Consider the following 16,842-nt stretch of genomic DNA (forward strand, 5'->3'; position numbering starts at 1 on the left):
GTAATAACAATAATATGAAATGAAAATATATATTTCAACTGTTCATTCTTTCTCTAACAAAAGTAAAGATATACCTGCGTAATGGTGCAAATTGAAAGAGGATATTTCGTTGGTCTTAGAGGGCTTATAAAGCGTATATCTGATTAAAATATATAAAGATATTGTTGGCATTCCTACATTGGATACACTGATGGTCTTGCTGTTTATTAGTGAATATTTGTTTTTATATCAGTGTGCGTAAGACACAAGCCCTTGTTTTTTATAAGTATTTTACAGATCTTTGGTCAGCAAAACCGTCTTTACATTTACAGATTCGTTTTTTGGGGTCTGTTGTATTTGCACACACGCTATTTTCTACCTTCCCGTAGTGTTTATCAGCCCCAGTACTGTTAAGCACTGAAATTATTGTTTCTATTCCGATGATACGTTAATTTCTAATTTTCATTCTGGTTTCCAGATTTAAAAGGAAAATATAGCGTAATGTTTAGTAACCAGTTCTTTGAAAAACAATTTGAATTTGCTTAAATATTTTCTAAATGTTTGTTTGAAACATTAACAATGATACGAAATTAAAATATATATTTCAACTTTACGTTCTTTCTCTAACAAAATTAAAGATATATCTGCGTAATGACGAAAATTTAAAGCAGGTATGTTGTTAGTTTTTGAAGGCTTATAAAACGTACATTTGATTATAATATATATGGATATATTTCGCATCAGTACATTGCATACTCTAATGGTCCCACTAAGCGCTTAATTCTGTGAAAATGAAGTTACTTTACAGACGCATCATTAGCGATTCTATTGTTGATAAGTCTGTTGATAGAGCATCTAATATAGACAAGAACAATGTGAAAATCTTGACGGCTTTATACTGAACGTCTTACACAGTTTGAAAACCCTATTGATATAATTTCTCAACTGGCATGAAATGATTTTACCGGTTTGAATACATATAATATTATAAGACATTTATCAAGCAATTTTGATTATTTATTCAGCGTAAGTTGTCCGAACATATAAATTGCCCTGCACAAAATATGAAGGATCGTCTAATACACAACAAGGGGTGGAGGGAGGTTCAAAATTATTGTCAACACAATAGCTTAAAAATTGTGGTAGTTTTCTGTAGCGGAAACTTCTAGCCAAACGTTTTGCTGCAATTTCATTTGTTTCATATGAAATGATTACCATATGAAATTCATATGAATTTCTTACTATAATCATATTATTATACGATCATATGCTTTTCATAATATTATGTAATTTCATCTGATTTTAATATGAAGGTTTTCATATGATACTCATATGAAACAATTAACATATGAAAACCATATGAAACATTCTTCATATATGGGAGCCACATGTTTTTATATGAAAACCATATACGTGTTTTATTCTATATGAAAAACAAAACTACCGTGAAATTTAGATGATTATCTTTCTGGATAGTCTGCTGAATAGCAAATTCAATGACCAAGGTTATAACTCGCTGTCAAGGTCACAGCTTATTAATGAACTAAACAAAGATCCTGAATATTCATTATTGTTTCAAAAAGTTGTTAGTAAAGAAGAATCTTCACAGGTACCCGTCTGATATTTTACTAAACATGGGATTCTTATGAGATGGCGACCACCAGATGACCCTGTTGATGATGAATGAACAGTTAATTACCAGATTGTTGTCCCAATATTTTCAGGAAATTCTAACCCTTGCGCATGAAACGCCCATGTCAGGTCAGTGTTGGGTAAATAAAACATACCACAAAATATTGGCCTTATTTAAAATATGATGTGTCCCAATTTACTAGGTCGTGTCATACATGTCAAATGATAGACTAACCTAATCAGAATATATTCAAGGCACATCTTCAGCCAAAACCCGCATCTGATAAACCTTTCAGTAGAATTATAGTGGACTGTGGTGGTCCCTTGCCTAAACCTAAATCAGAGAATCAGTATCTTTTTTGACAATTATGTTTGCTTCAACAAGATTTCCTGAAGCTATTTCTTCAAAATAGATATGAAGATCAAATCCATTGTTAAGGCCTTAACTAAATTTTACACATCTGTTGCTCTCAAAAAATTTGAACAGTCTGACCAAGGTTCTAATTTTATATCTAACATATTTCAACAAGGATTACATAATATAGACATAAAAGAATGCATTTCTTCAATAAAAAGGCCTTAAAAACTTCGTCACAAGTCCACATAATATAATTTTAACAATGCTACTGGTAAAAAACGTTGCATTGAAATTACATGCAAGAAAAGCAGCATTCAAGCAGTTTGTCATAATTTAAACCATGTGGTAAAGCGGTATATATAGCTGAAATATCATAAGTGCCGAAAGTCGAAACCTTTTCATTTTTAATTTCAAACTTATCTAGGTCTTCGCCAGAATTTGTAGTTACCATGATATGTGTTTACCCGAGTTTTCGTTATTTTTGTGGAATGAAGTTTATATCAGAAACAAGTTTTAAATTACACCTTCAGCCATTAACATTTGAAGCAATAGTGATCCGTCCTTAAAATGTTTGCAACAACTGTACTTCATAAAATTACACTTATTAATGAAAGGATCTCCTCCACATATCATGACGTCATGTGTTCTAAACATGCATGTATTCTCGAGCTATTATGGAAATGGCCTGCATATTTTTGCATGCAACATAAGCCTAACAAGTAAATACACATGAATGTAAACATTGTGTCTGCTGCTTTACAAATGAAAAAAAAATAAACAGGTTACTTTGTGTCAAAGCAAGACAGTTTCAGTCTAATTTCAAATTATGTAATTAAGCTAGAAAATCTTCATGTGATTTTTAATATGGTTTAAATGTTGGTACATATCCATAAATCTTCCATCAGGCATCGTGACTGCTATCAAAATTTCTGGATGTAAATCAACATAAATCTTGATGACATCAATCTGCCTGATTTCCATTGTTAGAGATGTAGACGGCGTAAAGTAGCAATAGGCGTTACGAGAAAGAAGTGAAACATATCTTGATTTTCTTAGATATAAATCAGGGCTATATGTAAAGAAAACATTATAGAAGAAAAGTTTACTTTAAAAACAGTTCATGTTATAACCTTTTGATGTTGATATGAGTAGGTTACGAAAAATGTGTAACAATTGGGAGTTTTCAAATTATTTCAATTGTCACACAAGTTGCTAGACAACCATATCATTTGAGCATACCTCTTGTTTTGATTTAGAAATATTCTAAAAACAATATTATATTCCATTTTTATAACACTGGTAATATTTTCAAATTATATACTTTTTTTGCATTGATAACAGTTTCACAACAGTGATTTTAACAGAAGTCGTAAAAAATCAGTTTATAAATATATCTCGGGAATATATGACAGGTGCTTCCTGGAACTAGAAAGTAGGTCACAGATAAAGAGTGATACTGTAAACTAAAAGAAAATAGAATTGTGTCTATAATCCGAAAGGGATACAATTTTGAGAAAATGGTGATTTGAAAGATGAGTTTATCTTATTTATTTTCAAAATATACCTGTTTTTGTTAAGACTGTCGAAAACACATGATGCCAGAACATTTTTGTTAAATTTGTTTCTTTTATATTTCTTCAATATTGGAAACAATTGTAGAATTTAATTTAGTATTAGGAATATGAAATGACTTAGCAGTGTTAGATGTCATTTTAATTGCACATCACAGTCTCTTAGTCATACAGGCAGTCCTAATGATTGTCATACTCGTACTATACAACAGCCATAGGTCAAGTTTCATTTCAATATTTCAATACAAACTAGGTCGAGAGCTAACATGATGAGTTTCACGACGACCATCTCTCTATTCCAACAATAACCTTTTTTATAACCAGGTTTTCAATTTAATCAACAAGTGGTTGCTGAATAATATATCTCACGATTCTAAAATATTTTAAAATGCATGTGTACAAGAATCATTTCCATTGGGAACTTAAAGACTCTACATGCCGAATTGCTTCAACAAGTACGTACTTCGAAGCTCTGAAACATTATATTATTATAATGAGTAATTTTTGCTTCTGATTTATCAAATAAATAATGATAGCGTCACTGATTAAATTGCATTCTTCTTTCTAAAAGGTTATTTTGCACATATATATTTTAAACGTTTAAGTAATAAAAAAAACTATACTATATGTATAATTTAAAATTATGTACCGGCATTTATTATCCGTTCTATAACAAGATTACAAATATACCTGTGTAACATTTATCCTCTTTTATATATATATATATATATATATATATGGTAGAGAGAATTCATACGAACTAAATCACCACCAAAATATACCTGACCAATTACGGCAAAGCGCCTAGCAGTACAAACGAACACGCACATGCCACAGCAAGTCCACTACCCCAATAATATTAGTTTCGATGCTGCTTTATATACGAGCCAGAATCGTACTACACATTTGTACTGGTTCAACATTTGCATATATATACTCAAATCTCTGTTTTCATGTCTCACAAATAAGTACATATATATATATATATATATATATATATATATATATATATATATATATATATATACACTTGACAATGATGAGACTCTGCACAAGATGGAATTCTATAAATTAAGTAAATAAAACGACTTCACATGCCTTTCTAACAGTATTTAATTTCAAAAGATACAAACTAGTTTCGCCTATCGGCTCATCAGTGTATATACAAATGTAACGTTTTAAAACCTGTAGATGATGTTTCTGGAAATACATTGATTATGTTCATTGAAATATTCAACATGACTAGACGTTAGATTCCATAAGATGTTACGCAGGATAGATTCCCATTCAGATGAGGGAAATTTGCTATACTGAAATTAAAACCAACTCTCTGTAATATCAAAAATTTCTACATGCGTAGTTACACTTATAAATCAATTGATCGTGTACTTTTAGTACGAACAAACTATAAACAAATATTATTGAAGGTTATATCTATAGTGGCCGGTTGCGGCCATTTTGAATCCGCGAGAAACTTATAAAATGTCGCGGGCAACTTACAAATCCGCGAGATTTTCTGTCCACCATAAATATCACATAAAAATATGGATATAGGACACATCCTGCCGTGAGCAGACCATTTATATCACGGATATTTTCAACAAATATATTTTTAAAGCATCAAATTTCGTTCATTTTTAAATATTTACATATGCTATATCTATTGTATAAAATATAATTTTATAATTTCATTTTCGTAAGAACAATATTGGTCCTTTCCGTGAGACTGAACCCGTAATCTAACGGCATTTATAAAACTACATGAGCAAAATGGCTTCATTCGAAGCTAACGTACAAAATTGGACACAAAAGTATCGAGTAGAACATCACATAAAAGCTTAAACTACTTTTTCAAACGGCAAAGATCAAACCTGAATCGACAGGTCTATATGATTACTTTCTGGATTTTTAGCGTATCTAAATAAAAATCAGGGGCCCGTTTCAAGAAGCCCACGTATGACAGCTTAAACTTATAATATAACTTAAGAGTATACTATGCAAAAAGTTGACGTTAAAATCCCCAATAGATCAAAAAGTTAGACCTACAGAAAAAAAACTAATGAGATTCTCACCAAGCACTTTGGGTTTGTGAAAGGTTTGTGCCCGACGGGTGCCTCACATGTTAATCTAGGATCAAAAGTCCAATAGGGTCATATGTGCAAAAGAAACGCTGAAAAAGGTCTCATTCTCTTAGATGATCGCACAATATCTCAGCTCCTGATATAAACAAAAACGTGGCTGCGAAAAGGTTACCGTAAACCAATAATAAAAAGAACTAAAAGTGTCTAAAAGGTTTATATTCCATCTTCTTGAACTCAAAGAGTACTGCTGTAAAATTCCTACACCGTCCGGAAAGTCAGTCAATGGAAAGTTTATAGAGAGACAAAAAGTACTCAAATCTGTTAATCGAAAATATAAAAAAATGCGCCCAACGACTGGTCATCGCGGTCTCCAGTTGATCCATGACAATGCTGCGGCTCACAAAAGTGCTATCGTTCAAAAGTTATTGTAAGAGGTGAAAAAGTGGTACAAATCAATTATTCCGATTATTCACCAGATCTAAGTTCTTGTGAATTTTTCACTTTCCATGGCTGAAAAAGATGCTGACTGGGCGCAAATATATATCCTATAAAGCACTTGGGAGTGGTATTTTTCAGTTACTTAAGACCATACTAAGGGAAGACTACTTTGCAGTATTCACCTCTTAAATTACTCAACTGCTTGAAGTGCGTGGAAGCCAATGGTCATTACCTTATAGGAATAAATTAAATTTGAAGTCTGTACACTGACGGTGTACCATATTTAAGCACGAATGTCATTGTTCACTGTTGTTATATTTTCTGGTCCTTTGGGATCATAGACTCCATTCAATTGATGTGTAAAAGAGTTCCGTTTAAGCCGGGGCTAGGGGCGTGAGAGGTGTTGCAAATTTCATTGCCTTTCATACATATTCATTTATTTAAATGTTAAACTATCTGTATTTTCAAGAACTGGTCGGATCGTCAATTGTCTTGTACTAACCTTGGCTAACCAAGGGAAAACATTTAGTCGCTATTTATTCTTTTAGGACTGGGATGGATTAATTCCCCTGATCTTAGTTCACTAAGGCAAAGTTACCGCGGTGGGTGTCGTCTTCAAAATAAATTGAAGCAATTAGAGGCCAGGTTTTCCTCGATCAGCTTTGCTATTTAGGTAAACCCGTGTTTCCTCAAACTTTTGGCAGTCAAATTTAGGGCATGTTTATAATTTTAGCAATCGGACAGTTATTCTCAAATCCGTCTGAGATAATAGCACGTATAGACTTATGCATTTATGGTTATTGCTATCATAAACAAATAAGTACAATGCTGCGCGTTAATGGCCATTGCTACCATAAAATATGCGTGCAAGGTATTGATGTACGTGACCTTTTGATCTTTGGTTGGATTTGAGTTTTCATACATCTATACTTACCCCCATTTTCATAACTGACCACAAGTACTTTTTTCCTTTATTTGAATCCTATGTTTCATTCCTGTCATTTTATACGACCATATGCATAACAACAAAAATGATAATTGTATTAGTTTGTTTGTTTTCCATTAGTCACTTGCACCAGAACAGAAAGAAAATGCCACTGTACATGTTATACCCTACCCCTAGGTATACTATAAGAACCGTGGTCGTGAACGGGAAAATATACTAAGATATTTAAATCGCGCATTTCACACATAAAACGTGCAGTTCGATAAATGGGTACTATGCATATTAAACAAGTGATAATTTATCTTCCATTGTGCAACGGTCGCATTGCTTCAATATTAGTTATTTCAGAGAAACACCACGTAGTTTATAGTTTTATCAACGTTAAAGAAAAAACTTGGATGAACTTCCCTCATGCCTAAGTCGATCCAGCTGAAAATGGGTACCATTAATTTGCTAGGGACAAAAGTATAAATCCAACTGTATTTAATGCATCCGCTAACATTTATAACTATAAAGGATTTTGCTATTCGTCACCTCAACATAAATGTTGTCAGTTTTATTTTATATTAGATACTCACTACACTACTTTGATGAACTGACCTTTCCTCGAACCAGCAACCCCTGTTTGTTTTAATACTGACCACAATGTTAAAACATTCATTGCCTCGCGGATCTAATTCACTTAAATAAAAGCTTAATGTTATACTTTTCTTAAATAAAAGCTTAATGTTATACTTTTATATTTACATCAGTACAAAATTAGTAAGACTCTGTCGATATCTAAATTGGCAGGGCTGTTAACTTCTTATGTGAATATGTCAGTTTTAATAGCTGGCGAAATAAAAAGTTTGTCATGTTGCTGTGTACTTTTTTACCGGGCTAGACTAATTTGGACTATGCTCCTGAAGATTTAGATGGAATTTGTATGTAAAATCTGCAATAAAATTCAAATTAAATTACAGGAGGACATAGATTTGTGATAATAACTGACTTTGGTGTAAAACGTTTAGAATTTTCATGTCACTGTACAGCCCAGGAAGACAGCATCATTATATGACTGCTTTGTTCTGCACTTTGCGATTTTCACATACTGGTGATACGAGTGTGTAAAACATTCTCAGTCTGGCAATACCATTGCCTCACAATTCTAAATAATTATATATATTAAATACATGTGCAACTTACAGAAATAAAGAAATAATTAGCATCCCAGTTGCTCTATATGTCGAGTTGCTTAAACAAGTACTTTGAAGCTCTAAAATTGTATGTTATCATAAACAATATTTTTTGCTTTTGCTTTATCAAACAAATAATAATAGCGTCACTGATTAAATTTCATTCTTCATTAAACATGAATCGCTAGCTCGATTCATGGATTTGCCGATCCTATTCTGTCGTTCATTTCGCACGAACACCGAAAAAAAGTTTCATTTCTTATATTTACATTATATTTCCTTTCCATTTGTAAACAAGATTATATTATAAACTGCACACATTTTGTTGTATTTAACATTAAAATCAGCTTCCCGGCCATTTTGTTCACCAGACGGAACAACTGCGACGTCATCCAAGGAACGATCTCCCTGACTATACGCGCGCGTCGTCAAAACAGCGGCCAGTTTTCGCCAAGCATCACTGACGTCACTTTGTCACTTTTCCTTTTGCTATTCATACAAAATGAATGTCATAATTTTCAAAGGAAAGGAATAGGGCGAATGTAAATATAAATATATATATATAAATATAGACTGAACCCGTAATTTACACGAACAAGATGGTTTCATTCAAAGCAATCGTATGGAATTGGACACCAAAGTTTCGAGAGGAACATCGCATAAAAGCTTAAAGTAATTTTTCTAACGATAAAGATCAAACCTGAACCGACAGGTCTATCTGATTACTCTCTGTATTTTAAGCATATCTAAATAAAACTCGGGGGTCCGTTTCACGAAGCCTACGTATGACAGCTTAAACTTATGATTTTACTTAAGGTATTGGACCCGTAATTGTGTACCTCCTTTTCAAGAGTATTCAACTCCTATACCATAAACCTACTTTGACTTATTTTTCAGGAGGGCGTATATTCAAGCTCCACTAGGACCAAACTTATTTCCTTTATTTTCTTTTTGTCTAGTAAGTTAAACAGTTTGTCAAGACTTATTATTGATTTATTGTACAAAAACGGATTTTTTTTTCATTTGATAAGCCATTTCTTGCTGTGAATTTTATCTGTGATACACTAGGGTGCAGACCTAGACATCTTTGATAATACTGAGTTACATGCGGTAAAATTTCTTTATTTCACCTTTACTCTTTAGTTTACATATTGTGGAAGAATTGTAGGTTGGTTTTACTTCTGCTCCATGGTTATTTTTTAATGTAGGTAGCAAATGTTTAAACATGACTCGCCATAAATTTTCAGTGCTGGAGCTAAATTTCTGACCGATTAAATTTACTTGAGACTCCCTTAAAAATGTTCTCGACAGTTAATTTTGTGTTTTATAATTGTTTACCAATACTTTGAGGTTTCTTTTATCAACATTATTGGTAAAATGAATTCTCTGCGAACGTTTTGAACAGTGATTATCACTTTGAAATTTGTCTCTATTTGAGCTTGAGGAAATTATACAATTTTACGAAATAATTATAAAAAATACATTATACAAAATTTAAAACAAGAGGTTCATGATGACCCTGGGTCGCTCAACTGGGTTACCTGAGCTACATCTGACTTTCAGTTACCATGAATGTGACCTACTGACCTACTTTCTTAATATTTAAGATCGGTGTGCAAAACTGTACATGTCACCCAAATTTCAAGGCTGTATCTTAAAAAACAAGAAAGTAGGTCAGTAGGTCACATTCATGGTCTTAAAGGCCTAGATTTTGGCAGTGGGTCAAGGGATTTTTGTCTTCACCAGCACAGTTGGGGGCTAATGACCATCACAGTATGGCTCCAATAAACAAGGGTCATTGTTTATTGGAGAGTCAGTCTACCTTACAAGTGTATCTGTTAGTGAGAAGGGGAAACAATGTAATTTTTTTTTAAATTAATGAATAATTGATAACTTTTAAAGTTATGCTAGGTTTTTTTGGCATTTCTATGTAAAGAAAAATATTTGTTGATCAAACACAATAATAAAATAATCAGAAACTTATTTTCACAATATTGAAATAATGAGAAACTTACTTAAAGAAACATGCAAGTTTTTATTTTTTTCAAATTCTGTCTGGAGAATTGTGATATTTCTGAAAAATGTGACTTTCACTCATCTAAAGCTTGCAGAATACTGTAAATAACATTTGTCTAAATTGAAAATAGAATGTGAATTTCAAAGTTACAAAGCAAAGCATGAAAAAAAGTCCCTTTTGGCAACATACTGAAAATGAAAATTGAGTATAGATGGAACACAATAATTTTATATTCAAATAATGTTGATTACATGAATACATAAAAATCAATTTCCAGATCGAAAAAAAATGTTTGTCAGCATAAAGACAAAGTTTTCACTATACTTGTGTTTTATTATCATTATTATTTTCAATATTATTACTGTATCTTTTATCATCCTATATGTAATATAATAATGATAATAATATACTAATGATGATAATAATAATAATAATGATTATGATTATTTCTATTATCATTATTATTATTATTATCATTATTATAACATTAAAGTAATAGTTATTATCATCCTATCAAAATAATAATAATTATTATTATCTGAAGAAAAATTAATTTCTTTCAACTCCACTGCACACATCTTCATGGTCTACTTGGGGTCCCTGCTGTGCTAATTGCCCTCTAATCTGTTGCTATTACATAATCGCTGATAAGCAGCAGATAAGATGGGAGTTGTATATTGGATTTGGGGGGGGGGGGGGGGGGGGGGGACACTTATATAGTAGTGAATCTAGGCCTTTAAGATCGGTGTGCAAAACTGTACATGTCACCCAAATTTCAAGTCTGTATCTCAAAAAACAAGAAAGTAGGTCAGTAGGTCACATTCATGGTCACTGAAAGTCAGTCTTAAGATCGGTGTGCAAAACTGTACATGTCATCCAAATTTCAAGGCTGTATCTTAAAAAAACAAGAAAGTAGGTCAGTAGGTCAAGGTCACAGTCGGGTGACCTCTTATCACTTGGGGTCATCATGTAATTATAATTAAACAGTCTAGGAAATATGATCTGATAATTATTATAAGTATTTTTTCCCATATAACTTATAAAACAAGTGACCCCCGGGGCGGGGCCTCTTTTCACAACAGGGGCATAATTCGAACAATCTTGTTAGAGATCAACTAGGCAATGATACATACAAAATATCAAAGGCATAGGCCTTGAACTTTCAGACAAGAAGATTTTTTAAGTTTTTTCCTATATAAATCTATGTAAAACTTGGGACCCCAGGACAGGGCCTCTTTCCACCCTGGGGGGATAATTTGAACAATTTTGTTAGTAGACTTCTAGGCAATGCAACATACCAAATATCAAAAGCCTAGGCCTTGCAGTTTCAGGCAAGAAGATTTTTTTTTAAATTTCCTATGTAAGTCTATGTAAAACTTGGGACCCCCTGGGTTGGGCCCCTTTTCAACTCAGGGGCATAATTTGAATACTCTTGGTAGAGGACTGCTAAGCAATGCAACATACCAAATATCAAAAGCCTAGGCCTTGCAGTTTCAGACAAGAAGATTTTTAAAGTTTTCTTCCTATATAAGTCTATGTAAAACTAGGGACCCCCGGGGCAGGGCCTCTTTTCACCCCAGGGTAATAATTTGAACAATCTTGGTAGAGGACCACAAGGCAATGCTACATACCAAATATCAAAGGCCTAGGTCTTGTGGTTTCAGACAAGAAGATTTTTATACAAGTCTATATAAACCATGTGACCCCTGGGCGGGGATATATTTCACCCTAGGGGGATAATTTGAACAATCATGATAGAGGACCACTAGATGATGCTACATACAAAATATCAAAGCCCTAGGCTCTGTGGTTTAAGACAAGAAGATTTTCAAAGTTGTTCCCTATATAAGTCTATATAAACCATGTGACCCCCAGGGCGGCGGGGCCATATTTGACCCCAAGGGGATAATTTGAACATTCTTGGTAGAGGATCTCTAGATGATGCTACATACCAAACATCAAAGCCCTATGTCCTGTGGTTTTGGACAAGAAGATTTTCAAAGTTTTCCCTATATAAGTCTATGTAAACCATGTGATCCCCAGGGCGGGACCATATTTGACCCTAGGGGGATAATTTGAACAATCATGGTAGAGAACCACTAGATGATGCTACATACCAAATACAAAAGCCCTAGGACCTGTGGTTTTGGACAAGAAGATTTTTTAAGTGTTTCCTTTCGGTTGCCATGGCAACCAGAGTTCTGCATGGATTTCAATTCTTTGGGCAATTTTGAAAGGGGGCCATGCAAGGATCATTCCTGTGAAGTTTGGTTTAAATCTGCCCAGTGGTTTTGAAAAAGAAGATTTTTTTAGAAATTGTTGACACACGACGCATGACGGACGACGGACATCGAGCGGTCACAAAAGCTCACCTTGAACCTTTGGCTCAGGTGAGCTAAATAAACGACACGGTAAACGTTGTTTAAAAATTGCAACACAGTGCAAAACAATGTTAACTTTAAGACTGTATCAAGTTAATGAATTTTTTAACATTACTATTAAGAGTAAACTGTGCAAAAAGTTGTTTCATGAAACTAGTTTTAGCTAACATTTTTCAAAGTAAGACAATTCATAACTTTAAGAAGTCTGACCGTGACTTAGGATAAAACTAAGTATTGGCAGCCACCAATATTTCTACAGAGGTTGCGATTTCATACTTCGTACGTGTACCCGTAAGTGTAACGATAGTAAAAACAACAGTAATAATTAATAGTAATAATAATAATAATGATGATGATAATGATAAAAAAGTGTCTGCTAAAATACTCCATATGTAAACAAGATTATATTATAAATTGCACACATTTTGTTGTATTTAACATTAAAATCAGCTTCCCGGCTATTTTGTTTACCAGACAACTGCGACTTCATCTAAGGAACGTTCTCCCTGACTATATGCGTGCGTCGTCAAAACAGCGGTCTGTTATCGCTAAGCATCATCGACGTCACTTTTCCTTCCGCTGTTCATACAAAATGAACGTCATAATTTTCAATGGAAAGGAGTAGGACGAATGTAAATATAAAAGGTTGTTTCGCATATATATATTTTTAAACGTTTAAGTAATAGAAATACTATACTATGATACTATGAAATATATAAACCAGCATTTATCATCCGTTCTTTAACAAGATTATAAATATACCTGCGTAACATTTATTCTCTTTTTCAGCAAAACCATCTTTACATTTGCATACTCCGTTTGAGGCGTTCGTTGTTTTGTCACAGTAACTGTTTTCAACCTTTCCATGTTCTATACCGTCCCCACTGCAGGTTGAATCATCTGTACAAGAACTATGGAGCACTGAAAACGTATATGTAAATGTGTTCAAGTATTTTTTAAAATAGTGTAAAAAAACGTTTCTGGAAATACATTGATTATGTTTATTGAAATATTCAACATGACTAGACGCTCTTTCAGATATGATTAACTGAGAAAAGATTCCATAAGATGGTACGCAGAATGGATCTCTATTCAGATGAGGGAAATTTGCAATACTGAAATTCAAATCAACACTCTGTAATATAAAAAATTTCTACATGCAGTAGTTACACTTATAAAATAATTGATCTTGTACTTTTAGTAGATCTTGTACCATGAATATGAATTATTGATGGTTATGTCAAATAGAAATATGGATATAGGACATTGATTTTTCGCACATCTTCAGTCAGGGGCAGACAATTTATATTATGGATATTTTCAACAAATATATATTCAAAGCATGAAAGTTTGTTCATTTTTCAATATTTACATTTACAATGTACTATATCGTTTGTAAAAATAGAAAAAAAGTGTTGGCTTTATTTTCGTAAGAACAATATTGGTGCAAGTGCTTACCGCGAGACTGAACCCCTAATCTAACAGCATTTACAAAACTACATGAACAAATGACTTCATTCAAGCAAACGTACAGAATTGGACACAAAAGTTTCAAGAAGAATATCACGTAAAAGCTTAAACTAATCTTTCTAATAGTTAAGATCAAACCTAAATCGACAGGTCTATATTATTACTTCCTGGATTTTCAGCATATCTAAATTAAAATCAGGGGCACGTTTCACAAAGCCTATACGTATGACAGCTTTAATTTATGCTAAAACTTAAGAGTAAACTGTGCAAAAAGTCGTTTTATGAAACTTGTTTTAACTAGGTTCAAGCATAAGACAATTCCTAACTTTAGGAAGTCTAACAATGACTTAGGATAAAACTAAAAATAAACAAATGTAATGGCGGCCGCCAATATTTCTACAGAGAGGTTGCGATTTCATACTTCGTCCACCTACCCGTAAATGTATGACATCGAAACCTGTCTACAACGGGTTTTAAAGAAAGACATAACTTTATTATATTTAAAGAAATCCCCGTCATGTCATTACGACTTTGATCCTGTTTTTTTTTATTTTGTTTAGCTTACGAAGACAAGTTTGCAACAACTATCTTTATTCTTAATGGTACCCAACTAAACCGTTTACGATACACGTACTTGATAATTCTAGTTCAATACATCACACATATGTTGTTTATTGTGATGACAATTAAAACTTGGGTTCCATATATGTAAAAACTGACAATCGAAAAGATACTAGGTAAGGGTAGATTTCTCGGAAGCACAGAGCACTAAAAACACAGCTTTAGAGCCATGCATTTGCAAAGTAGGCCCACAACAAAAAGAAGCTGTAACGGAAAAATATTACAGACAGGTTGCTTCAAAAATCCAACAAGTATATTTAAATTTTATGCAAAATATTGATAGAGGGGGAGAAAGGGGTAAGGGGTAGAAAGCGGGGTGGGGGAGGAGGTTGAAGGGGAAAGTAGAACAAGGATGAATACACAAAGGGAATACTACGTTCCTTAATCACAGTTACACTACAACGTAAACCACAATAGCGCATGCATCCATGTACTACAGATAAACACACACAGCCACACCGAACTAACTAACATAGATAAACAGACAAGTAAGATACGACAACACTGTAGGGCACCGCCCAAACACACAAATACACAAACGCACACATATAAGCAGGAAAAAACAATTGTGTACCGCCTTAGGATTCCGGTAGCCAAAATAAAGTGGGGGTACGAAAACTTACTCATAGTAAAGGGGGAGGGGATGCCAAAACAAGGGAGCGCAATTGCAAGGGGAAAGGATGGGGCGATAGGGGGAGTGAGGAGTAGGAGGAAAAAACGCTAACAACAAACAAGACAACATACGCAACACAAAATACAAGACAGACAGAAAACCAGTTGAAAATAGGGGCACCGCCTTGGAACGGTCAGTAACCTATATAAAGGAAACTGGGGGTTTAAACGCGTTTAGGGCATGCCAACCTCGCACTTACCCTATTTTCAACAAGTTAGACAACACAATGTAAATAAAATCCCCGCTGAGAAAGGCTCTAACATTAGAGAAAAAATACCAGATCATATTAAGTAAAACATAAAATTTAGGTAAATCTAAGGTATAATTACACCAATGTCACTCAACAACTTGTCCGAAGTCAGAGCACCAAGAGCCTAACTTTTAAGGGCACGACTAAGAAAGCTGTAAGACAAAATTCCACTCCCTCCGTCCGTTTTATGTAGGATTTAAGAGAAAAGCATCATGGAGTCTTACATTTTATTAGTCATCGCACCATCAAATAGGAAAGCGTAACGATTAACTGTAGAGGGGTCAATCACTAAACATGCACTGTGCTTCACCATTTTCGCATCGTATCCTCTTTTGATAAACTTTTTAACTCATTTTACAAATATCTGATTACAATAAGGACTATCTTTAATTTTCCGAATTTTATAAACTACATCTCCATAGTATTACGAGTGTGTAAGTCCAAGTTTTAAAAGTGTTTTTATGTTTTTAGTATTATATTTTTCTAACAGTTCGGACGATCTGTAGTAAAATGTACTGAAAGCTTTCCGTAGCTTATGATAACGGTAACCCTGTTGTAATAATTTTTTTCTTTCATTAGAATCCTTTATCTTTGAGCAAGCTCTTGCAAAACGAATAAAGTGTGAAATATAGACACCGTATGCTGTTGCTCGAGGGACATCTCCATCAAGATGGGTGAAGTTGACAGTTACAAAATTAAAATCGTCTCTTTTATCTTTATTTAAAAGAAGACATGAATGAATGAGAACACTGTTCCCGGCTGATTAGCTCACTGGATGGAGCAAATGACTACTGATCGAGGAGAATCGAGTTCGAACTCGATGTGTTTGAAGTTATTAGTCTGCCACTGTGACAACCTATCATTTAGTTGCGGAAAACAGCTCTGTATCAGTGTAGTCCCGCGTTAATGAAACCATGCGGTCTTAAACTGAAATAAGGAATGTGCACGGAAGGGAAGAGAGGGAGATTATGTACAGAGAAATACAGAGTAGTATCATGATAAAGCGATAAAGTAAAAAAACTTAATTTAATCAAAGCACTGAGAGGACTGAAGTGGGCAGCGGTTGACAGTTTCGGGTAATGGGCATGAACAGTTAGCTTAAGTTTGGTGATTTTAGTAAAATTACTTTTGATGAATAAGCATTTTCAACTTTTTTTTACCAAATCAAGGAGGAGAAATCTGCTTTTACTCAGTCAAGGGGGATAATAAAAACAATATATAAGCAAAGCTCATGTGCTTATTGATAAGTT

General features: G+C 33.6%; 1 protein-coding gene across 1 annotated transcript in view; it reads right to left on the reverse strand.

Annotated features, from left to right (window-relative positions):
* The window catches only part of LOC128551026 (prestalk protein-like), a 118,575-nt gene extending 103,279 nt beyond the window's left edge, over nucleotides 1–15,296 (reverse strand). Inside the window, exons 1-2 of the mRNA XM_053531294.1 lie at nucleotides 15,293–15,296; nucleotides 13,341–13,499 (exon numbers count right to left, since the gene is read on the reverse strand). Coding sequence (XP_053387269.1) covers nucleotides 13,341–13,499; nucleotides 15,293–15,296 — 163 coding nt within the window. The remainder of the gene's footprint in view (nucleotides 1–13,340; nucleotides 13,500–15,292) is intronic.
* Between the last annotated feature and the right edge of the window lie 1,546 nt (nucleotides 15,297–16,842).

Source organism: Mercenaria mercenaria, chromosome 19 (assembly GCF_021730395.1).
Source record: "Mercenaria mercenaria strain notata chromosome 19, MADL_Memer_1, whole genome shotgun sequence".
NCBI classification, from domain to species: domain Eukaryota; kingdom Metazoa; phylum Mollusca; class Bivalvia; order Venerida; family Veneridae; genus Mercenaria; species Mercenaria mercenaria.